At 33.8% G+C, this 18,965-nt stretch overlaps 1 protein-coding gene across 1 annotated transcript in view; it reads right to left on the reverse strand.

Annotated features, from left to right (window-relative positions):
- LOC118204717 (ubiquitin carboxyl-terminal hydrolase isozyme L3-like) overlaps positions 1-18,965 on the reverse strand; it is a 176,360-nt gene that overhangs the window by 116,594 nt on the left and 40,801 nt on the right. Inside the window, exons 8-9 of the mRNA XM_085808155.1 lie at positions 12,201-12,276; positions 6,265-6,323 (exon numbers count right to left, since the gene is read on the reverse strand). Coding sequence (XP_085664281.1) covers positions 6,265-6,323; positions 12,201-12,276 — 135 coding nt within the window. The remainder of the gene's footprint in view (positions 1-6,264; positions 6,324-12,200; positions 12,277-18,965) is intronic.

Genomic DNA, 18,965 nt, shown 5'->3' on the forward strand with positions numbered 1-18,965 from the left:
TGAGTTTTATTTAGATTAAACCTAAATTTCAGATTATATAAGAAGAAAACAAGAAAATTTCATTTAAAAAGAAATATGAAATGCAACGCAAATTCAATTAATATTACCAAACTAAAATTTTGAAATTTCAACAAAAATTTGCAGTGATTAGTGATAATATGTAATATGACACATGTTCATGTTTCCAAACACCAGAGCTCATTTGGAAACATGAAGCACTATAAGCTACATATAGGCAGCAGTAGTAAACATTTCCAGCATCTTTTCCAGTATCAACATGCATCTCATGGTGCAATGTGTACTTTCATACATGCATGTTCAAAATTTAATGCACAGTCTTTGAGACAGTGGCATTTTCTTCAGTCCATTGCTGAAAGATTTACCCTACACAAGAGAAAATGCAATGGAGAAAAAGAAATAAATTTTTTCATGAAGCAAAGAATTCCTGCAAAAAAAACAATGAAAAACGTTCAAAGAAAATATGCACCCAATTGAGAAATTATTTCTAAATAATTTTCGTGTTCTTAAATGAGAACAGAGGGGGGGGAAGATAAATAATAGGCTGTTTATGAATATTTTGGTAAGATTTTCCTCAAAATTAAACTGTGCACTACTACTTCCATTATGTTTCACCACATATGCCACTGAATTAATAACACTATTATTAATTGAGAGATAAAAACTAAATATCATAATTTAGCCTTTTTCTTCAGACTAACTTATGATTTATTAGAATTGTAAACTGAAATTCTAAATTCATAAAAGCAAATTAGTTTTTTTATCATTATGCTACCAATGTAAACAAATAAGCAATAACAAGATTTAATCAATATATATCACATTTTTAATTTTTAGGATTTGATATGCTGATTAAATTTTATTTTACATAACAAATCCCTACATTTCTTGAAATTTGAACCTAGATTGCAAATAGCATTATTGATGGTCAGAACAGTTGAAAAAAGAAAACTTTTCATTAATCCATTAAAAGCAAAAACAGAAAACACAGCTTCAAGCAAATTATTCCACAGTTGGGGAAAGATGAATGTCACAGTTCACAGATGATTATGCACTTTGCAATATCTGACAAGCATTATGTGCTGATTATTTTCTATTATGGATGCAAATGAGTTGACAATGCATTTATGTTTAAACTTCAGTGTCTGAAAAGTTAAGCATTAATAAATTGTTTAAATATATAAGCAAAATAACTCAAGATCTATTAAAAAAACAGTGGAATATACACCCAAAAGTAAAGAAATGCTAAAAATAATGTTTACAAATCTACCACGTGAGTGAAGGCAAAGCACATAAGTGGGGGGTCAGAGACTTCAAACCTGGCCATGACAACATCCGTGATGATTCCAGCTCCGGTTGCCCATCTGTAATCACAGATGATATGGCGGCTTCAGTTGAAGCAAAAATTCTTGAGAACAGAAGCTTCACCATAAGCACTCTTTCAAACGAATTTCCTGAAGTGTCTAGGTCAGTTCTGTATAAAGATTGTTTCTGAAAAGTTAAGGTTTAAGAAACTGTGCTTCCATTGGGCCCCTAACCTCTTAACAGAGGACCGTAACAACAAAGGTTTGATTGTTCGCTGATTTTTTTTACTCGTCATAATCAAAAAGGTGACACAATCTTGAGTTGGATTGCAACGGGAAAAGACACATGAGTTTTGCATGTCATGCCCAAATGAAAGCAATAGAGGATGGAGTGGAGACACACACTCTCTCCTATAAGGGTCAAGGCCAAACAGACCTTATCCCAGCGCAAGAGCATGATGCCCCTGTTTTCGGATAGGCATGGTGTTTTGTCGGTCGACTTCATCCAATGCAGAACCATCATTAATGCAGTAGCCTATGCCCAAACCCTGTGAAAGCTACACACAGTGATTTGAAATAAAAGACGTGGCATGCTGACAGAGGGAATTTTGCTATTTCATAACAATGCAGGACCTCACACCGCAGCTCAGACCCGAGCTTTTTTGGTTTCTTGGCTGGGAAATTTTGGACCACCCCCTACAGTCCAGACCTTGCACCAAGCGATTCATTTTCCCCCCTATCTCAAACATTATCTCGGCGGCAACCACTGCAAAAATGATGAAGACGTGAAAACGGTCGTGACCTCTTGGTTACCTGAGCAGGCAGTAAATTTCTCTGAAGAGAGTATTAGTTCTAAGGTATGATAAGTGTTTAAACAAACTTGGCAACTACGTTTAAAAATAAAGAAATGTATGTAGAATCTGGAAATAAAATTGGTTTTTGAAAATTTTCTTTCATTTGATTTTTATTTTCAAATGGCCCTTACTTAAAAAGCATTCCTCACACCTTATAAATAGATTACATTTTTGTCAAAAAGTTTCATACATACATAAAAAATGCTCATAAGTTTCCCATCATGCAGAATTTTTTAATAATTGAAATTTTGTTTGTTTACATCCAGAAATGAGTGCAGATTGAGGCACTTGTGGATTACACAACTACAGATTATCTGAATTTCACTGTATTTTTATTTTAACCCCTTGAAAAATTTCCACGAATACATGAAATAGAACTATCAAAATTCTTATAAACTATGTACAAAATAAAAGATAACAGAATCTGGGACATGTTTTGGAATAGATCCTGAAGCAACACAGTGCATTAAAATCTGGGACATTGATCATTTTATTTACAGCATGTACTACTCTATCTAGTTCCACTGTCAGCCAAGTTGTAAGCTTCAGGATTTTGCATCAAAGTACTTTTCATTGAAAGCCAAATTTGTATTAGAAAAATTAACAAAGATAAATAATTCCACACTAAATGCCAGAAATTTCATGCATATCAAAATACTTTTAACCACCATGATATGATTATCTCATTTTCTTAAGCAAGAGGGAATTGGCAAAAAAGCACAAATCTTCTAACCTCTATTTTTCTATCACTTAGGCAGTTTATAATTGATAAAGAAGGCATAGCCCTAATCATGAACACAATAATGCACAGAAGCTATTTATACTCGCATCAAAATTTATTTTTAACATTCTAAAAAAATTATATTCTATGAAATATTGAATCAATATAACCCATTTTTGCTTGGAATTGTGAAAAAAAAGCCTATTTAAGCATTATCCAATCAAAAATGATCAAATAGTTTCTAACATGCAAATCAAGCTATTTAATCATCTGATGCAGAATCATGAGTTTTGTGCAAAGTAAATATCCGAGTAACTTTCTACAATACACCATTTGATTTCAGCATGTAAAGATTCAACGTGGTGTGTTATGGCTCTGCAAATCATTGACCTTTAAGAATCAAGGCTGATAACCATGGAAGCAGTGAGATATGTGAATATTTCAAGACAGTCTCTACACTATGAAAACAATTTTAGAACTCCAGAATTGTAAGGAGGCCTTGACAAACCATAAACAAATAACAACTGCTTCTCAAGACTGATATCTGACAATAACTACTTAGAGTATCAGGAAGTCTGCTGCTTGACAGGTAAATTCAGAGCTTATAATCACCACTGGAACTGTTATATCATGGAAAATGACAACAGAAGGGATGTCTTAGAACCTTACGTAAGATTTCAGAGGTGCATTTGACTTTTTAATTTATTATAGAAATGACTTTTTATTTGTCGATAATCACATTCACTCATACTGAGCAAATCTTTACAAATTCCTTCCAATAGAAGACACTGAGTGAATATTGTGGCCAGCAAAATCTTGTTTTCTCAATCCGATAGAGGACTTATGGGACTACCTTGGAAAAATAGTTGCATGGTGACAACTTCCTCCTAGAGATATAAATGCCCTGAAGAGATTATTGCTAGAGGAGTAGAACTGAATCCCCCAAACTGTGGTTTACAACATTATTGCCAGCATGAAAACACACGATTTGTAACCAACTCAGGCTGCAAAATGTGCCCAAATGCAGTGGTCAGACATTGTCATGATTGGCCTACCATGATGAGTCAAGTTATCTTTACAGATGAGTCTGTTTTTTGTTTTTGAGAGCGACTCCAGGTAAATTCTAATTTAGAGAGAGTAAAGCGCATGCCATAAGCCCTAAAATATCTGTACAAGCAGATACAGAAAGGCATCATTTTGAATGATCGTACTAGCCTACATATTTTTACCAGTGCAACTATGCATGCAGAAATATAGAGTTGAAGTTCTTGATGCTTATGTCAAGTTGTTTACAGACATAATTAGAAATAAGTTCCTCCCACATAGACAATAATGCTCATCACGATCATACTGCACCAGTAACAGCTTATCTTGAAGGCGAAGGAATCCACTGGATGGAGTGGCCCACATATTCTCTGGATTTAATTACAGTATGCATGGGATGCTCTAGAATACTGATTAGCATCCCTACAGCCCTCACCTAGCACTCTACCAGAGTTTTAAGGCGCTATTTATCAAAAATACACTTTGTAAGCACATCCTGGGCAATTTAAGGTAAATCACCGAAAACTGCTCTAAAGTTTGCATTTCAATGAGGCCTGACTATACACTTTATTAATTTTTTCTATGTATCCAAAAAGTTTTAATTCATACCCTACCCTATTTTATATTACATTTCCTATGTTCTCATAACCCCCTCCCCCCAGAAATAGGATTCCACATTTTGGAGATATGTCAGCAAGTTCCATGCTCTTAGGTGTACAATCATTGAGAAGTTACATGAGCTTTGCCCCCCTCCTTGTCCAAAATCCAATTGTGGAATTCTTCTGTGGCTAAGAAAACATAATTCTCTTAGGACAGGATAAAGTGCATGTCCCATCAAACACCTTAACTTACCAACATGTTGGATAATGACCATCAATGCGTAGAGTTGCCTCCAACTCATAAGTACATCATCAGGCATAGAATGATTCTCAAGTATTAGTGCTGTTGGTAGAGCAAAGCCTGTAAGTCTTGTTTTCTTGTTCAAAATACTATTACAAACAAAGGCAACAGTGGCTGGTTTGTCAATGGAAGGATGTGTAATGGCAGCCTTCATATTAAATATATTCTTGCTGAACACCTGGAAACCATTTGGTCAGGTGTAAGATTCTGTGATGAAGTCTTTGGATGGTAAACACAAAAAACACTTGTGGTTGTCAGTGGAAAAAATTTATTCCCTCTACCATTGGTCTGTCTGTTGCTATCCCATTAGCCAGTTTATCTTGTCTGCATATAATCATATGTGTTTCAGCAATGATCTAAGTACTTCCTAATACACAGGTCAAAGTAATCTAGATTCTAGGGAGTTCTTTGAAACACCCCATTCTGCTCTTCTCAATCTAGTGATGTAGCCTGTTAAAGTCTGATAACTGGACACAATGTCTTCAACTGCATTACAGGGGCATGTCTAGTCAATAATCACTCAGCAGATGAACAAGAGGTACCCTAGATAAAAGCTCCTTAAGAGTCATTTCACAGAAGGAATGGAAAAAGCATCATTACAACCCCTTAGTGGCAAGACACAGCATTTAACCACTCCACAAACATAAATGATTATAGCTGTCGTATGAAAGAACCCTAGGTTTTACCAACTTGCTGTCTACCTGAATAAAGCTGCACATTGAATTTGCAGCAATTCAACACTTTCATGCGGTTGCAGGCTTTTTTCCCCAGTATAATCAGTCAGCACATTGACACTTATTAATATAATGAAATTACAAATTTATAAAATTTTAAGCACATTTAAGAAATTTAGGGGAAATATTATGAATTTAAAAAGAGCAATGGCTATCCATTTTTCTTTCTAATTATTTTTTAAATAATCAAAAATATAGAGAATACAAAAATAGGGCTTAACAGCATTCTAGAGCTGTTTATTTTTTATTAAATTTCATATTAATTCAATTTCATGATACAGGAGGTAAATATGATATAAAAAAATCATTATCCCACCTGACATATATTTTAGTTACAAAATTACTAATTTTTCACCCTCATAAACCAAGTTTTCATCATTTGTTAAAATGTAAGTTGAATATTCGAATACAAAAAATTAACTTTATACACTATATTAGGAAAAAATTATAAAAACTTTCACACTTTGATAAAATTTGCTTCAATTTCATAAACCCCCCAACAGTTAAAAGTACCACTAGACTTCATAAAGAGTTGATTTCTACATAATATATTGATATTTCAAACCTTATATTTAAAAATCAGACTAATATAACATGCAACAAGTAATTACAGTTTAAACATCAGAGCACACAATAAAGATACATTCAACTTTCTAAAAATTCTTATAAAACTAAATTTAAAAATTTACCTCCAGGAATGTCTCTGGAGTCGTAGATCCATGGCAAACTGGTAAGCTTTTCCTTCCATCTTCAAACAAAGAGAAAATTACATTACTTTTAATAATATGATGTTAATTTAAATATCATCTAAATTTTAAAAAACAAATGTATGTATGCAAATTATCCACATTATACCATTGCAGATCAAAATTACTAGAAGTGTTCATAAACAGATTTCTATTACAAATACACAACAAATGAAACGTTTCAACATAATGCAAATAGTTTCAGATGCTAAAGCCATGCAGTCCCCCAAAAAATATAGTTCAATAATATGGAGCAAGAATCTTTGCATAAGCACCATAATCAGCATTTGGCCCTAAAAGCTGAAAGTCCTGAAAGCTAAAAAATCAAAGGAAAGTTAATTACATTTGACTACAAATAGTTTAATAGAATTACAAATATTTACACAACAGCCCATTTGGATTTTGCTTACAAAAGATAAACAATTTGAAAAACACTCTCAGCTTGGATTCACTAAAATTGGTGGGTTTGATCATAAAAAACTGGTTATTGAATCTATAGTAAATTTCTGCAACTATCTCAGGCCACTGTTTTTTTTTTTTTTTTTTTTTTTTTTGTTTTTTGTTTTGTTTTGTTTTGTTTTGTTTGTTTGTTGTTTCCTTTGGTATATTGAATTTATTTGCTTCATTTTTAGTAATAATTTTTTACCATATTTTTATTTAATGGAATTTACAGCCATGCACTTTAGATATAACTAGTCATTTCATATGCAGAATTGTAGATTTTGTTATTATAAATACATACAACATTTATAGTGTGAAAATAGATTAGCTAGAATCTGAAATGTACACAGAAACACTTCTGAGAAACCTTTGGCATGATACACGGATTTCTCAAAATTTGGTGTTTTTCTAGAAGTCTTTTTCAAAGCTTAATGGGTGATCTTTCCTGAAGCTTCCAGCAGGCAAAACAACTTTATATAAATAAGGCCCAAAGCCAGTAATCAGTTCAGTTCCGAATTACTTTAGTAACCAATGCAGTTGACAGAATCAACTGAGTGAACTGGGAATAGCATCTTAGCTATTCTTTGTTTCTCTCATGTTAAGAAAAATTTGCCTAACCTCTGCATTCTGTCTGAGCTTTAATTACAGGTGTTAATTTTGTTCCATGCTACTACTTTTTCAGTACACTGTCAATCGTTTTCTGCTCATTTGGTATAGCAACTGAAGAGTTGTATTCACAACTCCATTTAGATTGCAGAAACTGGCATCAGAATTGTGAATATCTTTGAATGCTGGTAACCAGATAAAAGAACAGCTGAAAGCATTTATGCAAATGACTGCCACAAATTCCATCAAAATAAAAAATTGCACAGAAGTGGCTGCAGCAGAGTACATCACTGTCCCTCACTCAGATGAAAACAACTGAAGCATATTACGTTGCTGAGATAAGGAGAAAAATAAACAACATTTAAGTAGCAAATGCTATTTGAGGTAAAGCATTGCCACTGCTGAACGGAAAGTTATGAATGCTATTAATCAGAAAGCAATCACTAGGAAAAAATTTGGAAATTAGAGAATGTGTATAGAAAAATCGCTAATGTCCCAGAAGAAATTTCTGCAGTTAATGAGATCTAAGAAAAAATTCAAAGATGACAGAAGAAATTATGGGAACCTATTCAATCTGTAAACAATATCCTAGCTCATTCTTACATGACTGATGCTCTGGCTCATCTGCTACATATAAATATCTCAGCTCATTCATCTGCTTCCTTAGCCAAGCTTTAATAATATCATGGAAAATCTTCATCAAATAAATACAAAACACAGTAACAGCACTCTGGATCTGAAATCAATTCTGTTAAAGATAGTATTTCCTCTCAGCAAGGAGTTTATTCTCCAATTAAATTTGTTCTTTTGAACTTCAAATTTTCTGTAAATCCTAAAGAAGTAAGGAAGTTAGTGGCATGTTTCTTTCTCATTAAGAAATGGATCTGGAAATTTCATAAAAACATTTTGAAAATACCTTCATTTTTTGAATAAAGAATGTCTTTTCCAAGATAAGAAATGCTTTTAGCAAATACTGTAAATTGATTTGATACTAATTTTACCTGGTTTGTTTCCATGTTTTTCAAAAAATTATTACATTAAAATAGCTGCTCATTAATAGAGAAATTTATTCAAGGTCTATAACATGTTATGAACTTATATAAATGAATCCAAGTTTCAAATAATCATGCAACCGTGCACATCTAGCACACTTCAGCAAGCTGCTTGTATATAAACACACTGAAATTTGCCTACATATCACAGCATTTATCACACATCTCTAACCATTTAATGTCAATACATATCTTTCCTGCTATTAACTACATTTATTTATTGAACTCAGTATAATTCAGCATTTCTCGATTTCTATTTATTTTCACACTAGCATCACTCCTCCGCACCTTAGTTATACTTCATACAAACTCTTTTTTGATCATCCTCATAACCTCAACATGCATAAATACAGCAATACCTCCCACAGTCTGGATAATCAGCTCAGCCATTATCCTAGACCAGGGGTCAGCAACCTTTTGAGTCGGAAGAGTCAAAGATTACAATTTACAAAATTTCAAAAAAAAAAAAAAAAGTTTTTAAAGAGCCACCAAATTTTTTCTTGCCAACAATAAATAGTACTCGCATAAATACATTTTTTGATTAAAAAAAATAATCTATTTTTTCATAAGAAAAAATATCTATTAATTCATATATAAATAGTGTTTTAACAACAAATTAGATAATATATATATATATATATATATATGGCATTATTAGATAATTATTATTTAGGTAAAAAATTAAAACAGTTAAACATTTATTTACAACACTACTTATTTACAACTTACTTATTACTGTACTTCAATAAAAAAACAATCGAGCAAACATATTTAGTGGGAGCGTTGGCTTTGCATGGTTTTAAAAAGTTTGGATAAATTTGACTCATAACTGGTTGTTTTAAGTTTCAAACACGACTCTAAATTTTTATTTGTTAGTTGGCTTTTTACTGTACTTTTAATTATATTCATGCAAGAGAACGCTTGCTCGCACGAATATGTCGATCCGAAGATAGTCAGCACTACAAATGCCAACTTCTTCACCCTCACCGTAGCAATCTGGAAGACTATACCATGCGTCGAATATAAGTGCCTCAACTCGCGGCATTTCTTTTAAAGCTGTCCACTTTTGTTGCGTTACATACATTCATTTCTGGACCTCCAACTTGCTTTTCAACTCTGTAAATTTTCCACTCCACAAAGCTTTACTTTTTAAATCAATCAATTGCATTTCTAGAGATTAAGTATCAATTCCAAATGGCTCAATGTGGATTTCGTTACTATTTGTGTTAAGAGGATTTACTATGAATGCTAGAGTGGTTTTGTTGGATTTGAATTGCTCAAATCTGTCAGCAAATTCATCTTTAATTTTTTAACTGTGCTGAAGTAATTCGTGTCGACAGTTGCACTGGTTTTATCGCGATATTGCTTTAGAAATTGAAAATGAAGTAATTTACCGCTCTGAATATCTTCTTCAAAAAGAATTAATTTTTCTTCAAAACAAACCAATGCTTTTTCCAAAACATAGGCTTGGTTTCCCTTTCCTTGCAGTTTTATATTCAGCTCATTTAATTTCGCTGGGACATCCACCATAAAGTAAAATTTTGCAATCATTTGTCGTTCTCTAATTCAAGGTGATTTATGCCTTTTTCCTTTAGGAATTTATTTATTTCATTCAAGCAGAACGTTTCAACACCTTTCCTTTGGAAAGCCATCCCACTTTATTGTGAAGAAGGAGGTTGGAATACTGAGTTTCCATTTCGTTTAAAAATTCATTAAACTGACGATGGTAGAGCGTTTTTGACAAGATGCTGTTAACAATCTTAATTACCAAATTCATGACCTCAACTATTTCGGCCTGGAAACGTTTGGGCATAAAGCGCTTCTTGGTGTTCTTGGTGCACAAAGCGCTTCTTGGCAGTGAAATGTAAGAATATCGTGGTTTATTTTGCTCTGAAGAATCGTTGTTATCCCTTTATTTTTTCCTGTCATACTTCTGGTTCCATCAGTTGCTATTAAAACGATTTTATTTAAATCGATCTTATTGTCTTCAAGGCATTTTTGCATGGCATTCGCTATATCTTCCCCTCTATTTTGTCCCGAGAGTGGTAGCAATCCTTTAAGTTCTTCTTTTGGATCTTGGGAAGACATGCCTGACAAAAAGGGGCAACTTGTGCTGTGTCTTTTATGTTGCAAGACTCATCTATAGCAAATGACAAGGCAGAAGAAAGTTGAATATTTTCCACCTGCAAATATGTTATATTGGAAGACATTTTAGCTATTGTATCTTATACTATTTTAGCAGATAGTGGCAAATCTTTGATTTTTTTCAAGATTTCTGGTTTGTTTTTGAAATCACAAAAGAGTTCTTCAGATGCAGGTATGAAGCAATCTTTGACATACTCACCATCTGTGAATGATTTGCCTTTTTTTTTTTTTTTTTTTGCAATTTCTAATGATACCGCGAAGCTTGCCAGATTAACATTACTTGTAAATTGCGTCCAGTTACTTAACATGGAACTTGATTGCTGTTTTTGTTTTTGGAGCTCTTCGACAGCTTTTTTTCATTCTTCACCGGCTGGATATTTACTAGCAAGCCGAGTACCTGTTTTAGTGAAATGTCTCTCTAAATTTGATTTCTTATTGTGTGAGAGTTTTTCGTGGCAAATAAGACAAATCGGAAGGCTATATGAGTTGCATATGAAAGCAAACAACTGCGTCCAATCCCAATTGAATTCTCGATGCTCTTCTTCAGTACTTCTCTCTTTTTTTGGATAAAAAAATAATATTTGCGTATGGAATTAAAGAGATCCAAAGAGCCGCAGGTTGCCGACCCCTGTCCTAGACTATTTGAAACTGAACTACTCAACTAAATACGCATAAAAAGTTATAATTGATCACAATTTTCCCCTCACTCATTTTCAATACATAAAACTCAACTAACAAATTCATATGAAAGAAATAACTCTAAAAAATACAAGTTTTTGTAATTCCTTTTTACTCTCTAAAAACTGCAACTATGATGTGTGCACCTCTTTTTTTTTCTTTGGCCTTTTCCCTTCATACATTTTTCTGTAGCAATTACTCAAACTTTTTAATCATGCAACAAACTGCAGGCTATGTTCAATATTAGCATCAACTCCTAAAATATGCTGACAATGTTTCAACCATTTCAGTAATATTTGATAGTTCTACAGCTGTTAATTCTTTTACAAGCACTTCAACACAGTTATCAGTGCCTAAATTGTCCACTCATTCTCCATAAGCTGTCATTCATCTATGTTAATAAATATTTCATTACCTAGTTCGTTAGTATTCGATTTGAAGCACTTAATTACATTAATGGAATCTAATGTAATAAAATCAAGTCATCCAGTTTCCATTATATGATTAATGATTTTAACAAAATCATGTATAATGTGGTATACATTTCCATACTCACACGGCTTGCTGGTATTTCAAGTCACATTTCACCTACACTTTTGATAAATATTCTGACATTGTTTTTTGACAATGTTTTCCTCACTTCCTTCAACTACAGCTGTCAGAGTTCAAGGATGAATGGCTCAAGCTTAAGTATATACATACACAATGGAGAAAGAATTGTGATATAGGTTATCTATATTACATAATTTTAAAACTACACAAAAAGACTCGACTGTAAAAAAAAAAGGGGGAAATGATCATTCATATAATAAAAAATTATTTTTTACACTTTATTTTAATTTTCCATAGTTAAAATTTATTCTAACTGGTTTATAATGTAGCCAGACAATGTACCCCAAAACAATATACATTAATCACACATTACAATACACAAAAATGGAACAAGCTTTGATTTACCTAATTCGTACAACTTGCTTTTAACACTGACAAGTGCTATGAAGTGTAGATTGCATTCCTCATCCGAATTAGGGGCCTAAAACAGTAAAACTGAATCAACACCTAAAAATTAATATTTTTAAACATTCATTTCAAATAATCATAGAACAAGCTTTTGCAAATCAGTTTTAATGAGTTTACAAGAGAATTATTTTTTAATTTAATAAATTTTATTGCTATTTTTCATATTTACTTTTCAATACCAATTTCCAAGAAATTTCTTTAAAAATATTGCTTGGGTTTAACAATTTGTGATATACTGACCTTGGAGAGTCTATTTGTTTCAGGATCATCCAAGGTTAGACTCTACTAAAAAGACTGAGTAATGAATTCTCGCTATACCTTTGAAGAACAGATACTGCAGAAGAAGGTTTAAATAACCTTTTCTTTTGAACTAAACAAAGCCTTCACGTACTTGGTGCTCACAATTACCACCACTTGTGGCTCAGTAACTCAAACAGAAAATAAAAATGTAAAAAACACAATAAGTAAGGAGGGCTACTCGACTGGCTACTTAATTATCTAAACTGCTAAATTGGCTGCACACACTGAAGCCGAACCTAGAATATCAATATAATCTGAAGAAGGTGGCCAATGCCAAATATTCACGTACGGAGCTACTTCAAACATGCAGCATAAACTCGGAACTAACTCTCCTACTACTGCTCTTAAAACCGCTGCTTAAATACTGATTCTGAACTCGCTTAGATTTGCATACTACGTTATTAAAATTTACATTCTGGCAGGAAACTGAAATCAGAAGAGAAAGGAAAGTTTTACAAACTAAAAGTAACTGGTTAGAATAAAATAAGATCTTTAAAACCTAGTTCTTGAATTTTCAGAACTTGCACTTAAAGCTTAAACTTTTGTTCATTATAATTTATTACCACTTACTCAATAACATGAAAATATTCAATGTTTTCAATTTACATCAAATATGAAAAAGATTCCCTTAATGTTACTGTTCCGGTGCACCGGAACAGAACAACTCAACCTGACTCTTTCGCTTTTGGAACTATGCCAAAGAACATTCTTAATTCAGGTGAATAGTCAGACTTAGATGAACGCATTCGCAAGGCAGCTGCTATGCTGTCTATTCTTCACTGTTTTTTGTTCTGTTCTCATACTTATAAGTGTTATATGTTATTTTCTTGTTTATACTTGTATTGTGCAGTTATTTAATATAAGTTTCGTGTTTAAAACGAGGACGTGTTTTGAGTTCCTTCACATTTACATTGCAACATAATATTTTGGAGGTACCGGTGAGATTAAAGGACTTTTGATTTCGGTTACGTCATCACTGCAACGCTGCATTTGGTACAGTAATGGATACTACTGGATACGTTTAGCATCGAACTTCATTTAAAGACCAAGCAAGATAAGTATTTTTTTTCTTTTTTTACAAGTTTGACTTTGGTTTTCCTCATTCCACCATTACGTCGTAATGGAAGACAAGGTTAAGATTGCAAAAAATAGTAGAGGTAGTGCGAAAGCTGCTCTTACCAGAATTTCAAATTTCATTAAAGATGATAAGCAGTTATTCGAAAAATACGATTTAATGAATAAACTTCAAAAAATTGAAAGCATTTATTCTGATTTTGACAAGGCAGACTCAGAACTTCTGCCGGAAAGTTCTGAAATGGAAGAATTTGAGAAAAAATATTATGAAACCAAAGCCAAACTACAACAAGAACTTGAGAAATTAAATGTTACTGTTAATATGCAAGTTACTAATGTTAATGAATGTCAAATGCCAGTTTATAGTACTACAAATACTGCTAATAATTTTAAATTACCGAGAATAAATATGCAGTCTTTTAATGGTAATTACAGAAACTGGATGTCTTTCAAGGACTTATATGTATCATTAGTGCATAACAATGAAAATTTAAGCAACATTCAAAAATTTCAATATCTAAAGGGTTTATTAACTGATGAACCGGCTTCTATTATTAAACATATTCCCATTTCAGAAAATAGTTATATGGAAGCCTGGGGAAAATTATTATCTAGGTATGATAAGAAAAAACAAATTGTCACAGCACTAATAAAAACTTTCATGGATCAATCTTGTGTGATTAATGCAAACTCAATTAATTTGCGAAAAATTGCCGATACTTCTGATGAGATTATCAGAGGTTTAAAATCTATTGATCCAAAAGCTAATGAAAGGGATGTTTGGCTAATTTATATTTTATTACAGAAGGTTGACAACGAAACATGTAAACAATGGTCTGAGTTTTCAACAAAAGTGGAATTTCCTACTTTTGAAATGTTTATTCAATTTATAAATGATAGATGTTCCTCTTTAGAAATTTTCCACGAAAAAGAAAGGGAAAAAACTCAACCTAGTGTTAAAAGATTTTCTGTTAACAAAACTATCAAATGTATTATGTGTAAATCAGATCATTTTCTCTTCAAATACCCCAAATTTAAAGCACTAACTGTCAAAGAAAGAAATCAATTTGTCAGGAAAAATAATCTTTGTTTAAATTGTTTTTCTAGTCAGCACAAAAAATCTGAATGTACATCTCAACATCGTTGTCATCATTGCCAGTTATTGCATCATAGTACTCTGTGTGAAAATCAGTTAAAAGGTTATTCCACATCTGCGTCTCTTTCTGAGAGCAATTTTCAGTCAGAACAGCAAAGAAAGAATCCAACCGTGAATGAAATACCAAACATTGCGTCTACGAATGAAAACAAAAACGGAACTGTAATTCAAAATAATAGCGTTCAAACAACTTTTGGCTTATTGCCAACTGCGTATGTAAATGTAATTGATTCGATGGGTCAAAAACGTAATATTAGAATGCTTTGTGATAGTGGTTCCGAATCAACATTATTATCTGAATCTTGTATTAATTTATTGGGATTTAAAAGGAAAAATGCGTGTTTTTCTGTCAAGGGTTTAGCTGAGTCAGAAGTCGCAGTTACAAAAGGTTGCGTTGAAATCGAGTTGATGTCAATCCATGATGCATCAGTGAGAATGCCAATTAAGGCATTTGTATTAGATAAACTAACTGCTGCGCTTCCAAGCCAAAAAAATAAATGAGAAAGACTTTTCGCATTTGAAAAATGTAAAGTTAGCTGATCCATATTTTCACATTCCGGATAAGATAGATATTATTCTAGGATCTGACTACTTATTTTCTATTTTACTTCCTGGACAAATAACTTGTTCTCAAAGTGATTTAATTGCTCAAAACTCAATTTTTGGTTTCCTCATATCCAGAAAACTACCGGAATCTCAAACGAAATCAAATTCACTTTCAAACATGCATAGTTATGAAATAAATATTGACAGTGAATTGAAAAGGTTTTGGGATTTAGAAGAAGTGCCAAATTCAACTGACACTGTATTCTCACCTGAAGAACAATTTGTTGAAACACATTTTTGGGAAAATTACTCAATTAATTCAGATGGTCGTTTGTGGTGAAGTTGCCATTTTTAAAATCTAAATCTGAATTAGGTAATTCAAAACCAGCTGCACTTTCTCGATTATATGCTATGGAACGTAAATTTAAGGAAAACTCGGAATTTGAAAACTAATACAAAGATTTTATGCATGAATATGAAAATTTAGGTCATATGGAATTGGTCACACTGTAAGGATCTTAAGTTTTACTAACGTTTATTTTATTTTAAATCTTTACTATCACTTCTTATTTTCTACTTCCGGCCAGAATTATAAGCGTGAAGGAGTTTATGCAAAGTTGTCTGGCGAACGCCAAGTATTTAAGTGTGGCCTTTTTGCCAAGCAGAGGAGAGGAAGCCGTGAGTTCGAAGCAGGCCGCTTACCTTAGAAGTTACGCAGTTGCTACTTTGCCTTCCAGGCTAGAGGTTTTAATCCTCTTGATAAATTAAACGTATTGTAGTGTTCACAGTCTCTGTGCTACATACGCTTCCTGTTATTATAAGGCCAATCTTATTCTAAAGTTAAATTAGAGTTTAGTTTTATTTTGATATCTTTTAAGTTAGACCCCGAGTGGAGGGTCATTGTATTCCGAAGTACGGAAGTCATTGTATATAAAGAAAAAAAAAATAAAGGGTTTTGTATACCCTTCGTCTGTATCCTGTCTACTTACTACAATTAGTGAACATAGCTTTAGTAAGCTCTCTGTTCTAGTCAGGTCATTGTATGTTTCCGAAGAAGGTTAGAAGAAACATTGAACCTGATAGTGGCGCCCGACGAAGAATAACCATGGCCGAGTTTCAAGAAGAACCTGTGCTGCCTGCAGAAACAGCTCAGAATCCAGAAATGCCAGCTGCCGCCCTGGAAGGATTTGGGTATATTGTCCAGACCATGCGCGCTTCGATGAAACCAGAAGCAACGTTTAATGGAAACTCACAGGTAACCAGTTTTTTGGAAAAATTGGATGACCACTTCATGCTCTACCCCGTGCACGAGTTTCAAAAAGTTACCTTAGCTACCAGCGCTTTGAGGGGCCAAGCGCTTAACTGGTTCAAATGTATCGGCAGAAGTCTCTTGGGTCAAGCAGGAAGTCCCACCTATACCTACGAAAATTTCAAGACTGCCCTACTAAAAGCCTTCCCTGTTGTAAGGGATCGTGCGAAATTAGAAACAGAACTTTTCAGTATATATCAACAAAGAATCGAAAACCTCTCGAGCTTTATTTTAAGAAAAATTCACGTTTTCAAGCTCTTGTATGGAAACCGTCCGGATCCTGAAATAATTCAAGTGATTTTGCCGAGGTTACTACCCCAAGTGCAAGACTTTATTGAATTGAGAAATCCGACTACACTGGAAAAATTATTTGAGCTAGCAATCCAGTTTGAAAGTAGAAGAACGGCGGACGTCGAAAGAAGACGCCAATATCAACAGCGAAACCAATTTGGTACGCCAAGACTACAGCAAACTCAAGCACATGGCTACGGAGAAAAAGCGAATCAGTGGGCAAGGAAACCCGAGCATTCAAAAACAGCCGGCGAACGTCGACAGTTCAATAGCAACCCAGGAAAAAAGTCTCAAGGCCAGTGGAGAAAGAAGGAAAGCACCGAAAGAAAAAATAATTTAAACTAAAACGGATTTCTGCTGACGAGAGGGTGCGGAAATCCGAAGGCCACGAAAACCCCTCTTCCTACAAGTTAAATACAGTAATGGTGAAAAATTTAACTCTTCCGAAGATTGAAGTCTTGGTAAATAATATCCCGGCCACCGCACTCCTGGATACCGGCGCGCAGTGTTCCTGTGTGGCAGAAGTCTTTTTTAGAAAGTATTTTCGCAAATACCGCATATATAATGCGGATAATACAACAGTATTAGCGGCGCAAGGAGAACAATGTAAGTGCGTAGGTAAAGTACCTTTGTACATCCGTATCAAGGACGAACAAGTAAAGGTGATGTTTTTTATAGTAAAGAATTTGCAAGCACACTTAATACTAGGAATAGACTTTCTTTCAGACGCACAAGCTACACTGGATTTTAATGAAGCGTCTCTTAAGCTGACGATGAAACCAGTGCGTGTAGAAAAGGTTGAACCGCCAAGGGTAAATCTCGACCACCTGCCTAATGACGAGCAAGATAGAATCCGACAAGTGGTAAGTGAATTTGCTTCCTTATTTAGTGATATTCCAGGATTTACCCAGGTTACTAACCATAGTATTGACACCGGAGATGCATTGCCGGTTTGTCAAAAACCATACCGGTATGATAAGAATAAGGAAAAAATTATAGAATGGCATATTACCGATATGCTACGTAAAAAGATCGTAACGCCTATCTCAAGTAGTTATGCTAGTCCGGTGGTTTTATGTAAGAAAAATAATGATTATCCTTTGGAGCATCCAAAAAGGTGGAGATTCGCTATTGATTACCGTAAATTAAATTCCATAACGAAATATCCGGTATATCCGTTACCGATTATAGAAGAAATTTTAAGGAACATAAAATCAACCAAATTTATGACGACTTTAGACTTAACGAATGGTTATTTTCAAATAGGGATCAGGCCTGAGGACGTGCCTAAGACTGCTTTTATAACCAAGTCTGGCACTTATGCATTTTTGCGAATGCCGTTTGGCCTTTCAGGCGCCCCAGCAACATTTCAGCGATGCATGGACATTGTGTTAAGACCTGTTCTCGGAAAGTCCACATTTATCTATTTAGACGATATCATTATTACTAGTGATAATCTAGACCAACATGTACAGGATTTAAGACAGGTGTTTTCTTTATTAAATGAGGCCAGTCTAAAAGTTAATGTCGAAAAATGCAAATTTGCAGCCCCTGAATTAAAATATTTAGGTTACAAAATATCGCAAAAAGGGATCGAGACAGATGAATCAAAAATAATCGCTGTACAAAAGTATCCGACTCCAAACACGGCAAAGAAGCTCTCTTCTTTTCTAGGACTTTGTTCATATTATAGGTCCTTTATAAAAGATTTTGCATCTATCGCTGAGCCATTGTTAAAATTAAAAAGGAAAAAGGCAAGATTCTCGTGGACGGCCGAAGCCAATAGTGCTTTCGAAAAATTAAAACAAGCATTAACGCAAGCCCCTGTGTTGAAATTTCCTGAAAAGCATGAAAATTTAGAAATTTCAGCGGATGCTTCGGATTATGCGGTAGGAGCGGTACTTTCGCAAAATCAGCAGCCAGTAGCATTTTTTAGCCGAACTTTAAATCAAACACAAAGAAACTATTCCGCGACCGAGAGAGAGGCACTTGCAGTTCTGTTAGCAGTGCAAAAGTTCCGAGTCTA

Source organism: Stegodyphus dumicola, chromosome X1 (assembly GCF_044657685.1).
Source record: "Stegodyphus dumicola isolate Sdum_Otavi_A_Nest chromosome X1, ASM4465768v1".
In the NCBI taxonomy this organism is placed as follows: domain Eukaryota; kingdom Metazoa; phylum Arthropoda; class Arachnida; order Araneae; family Eresidae; genus Stegodyphus; species Stegodyphus dumicola.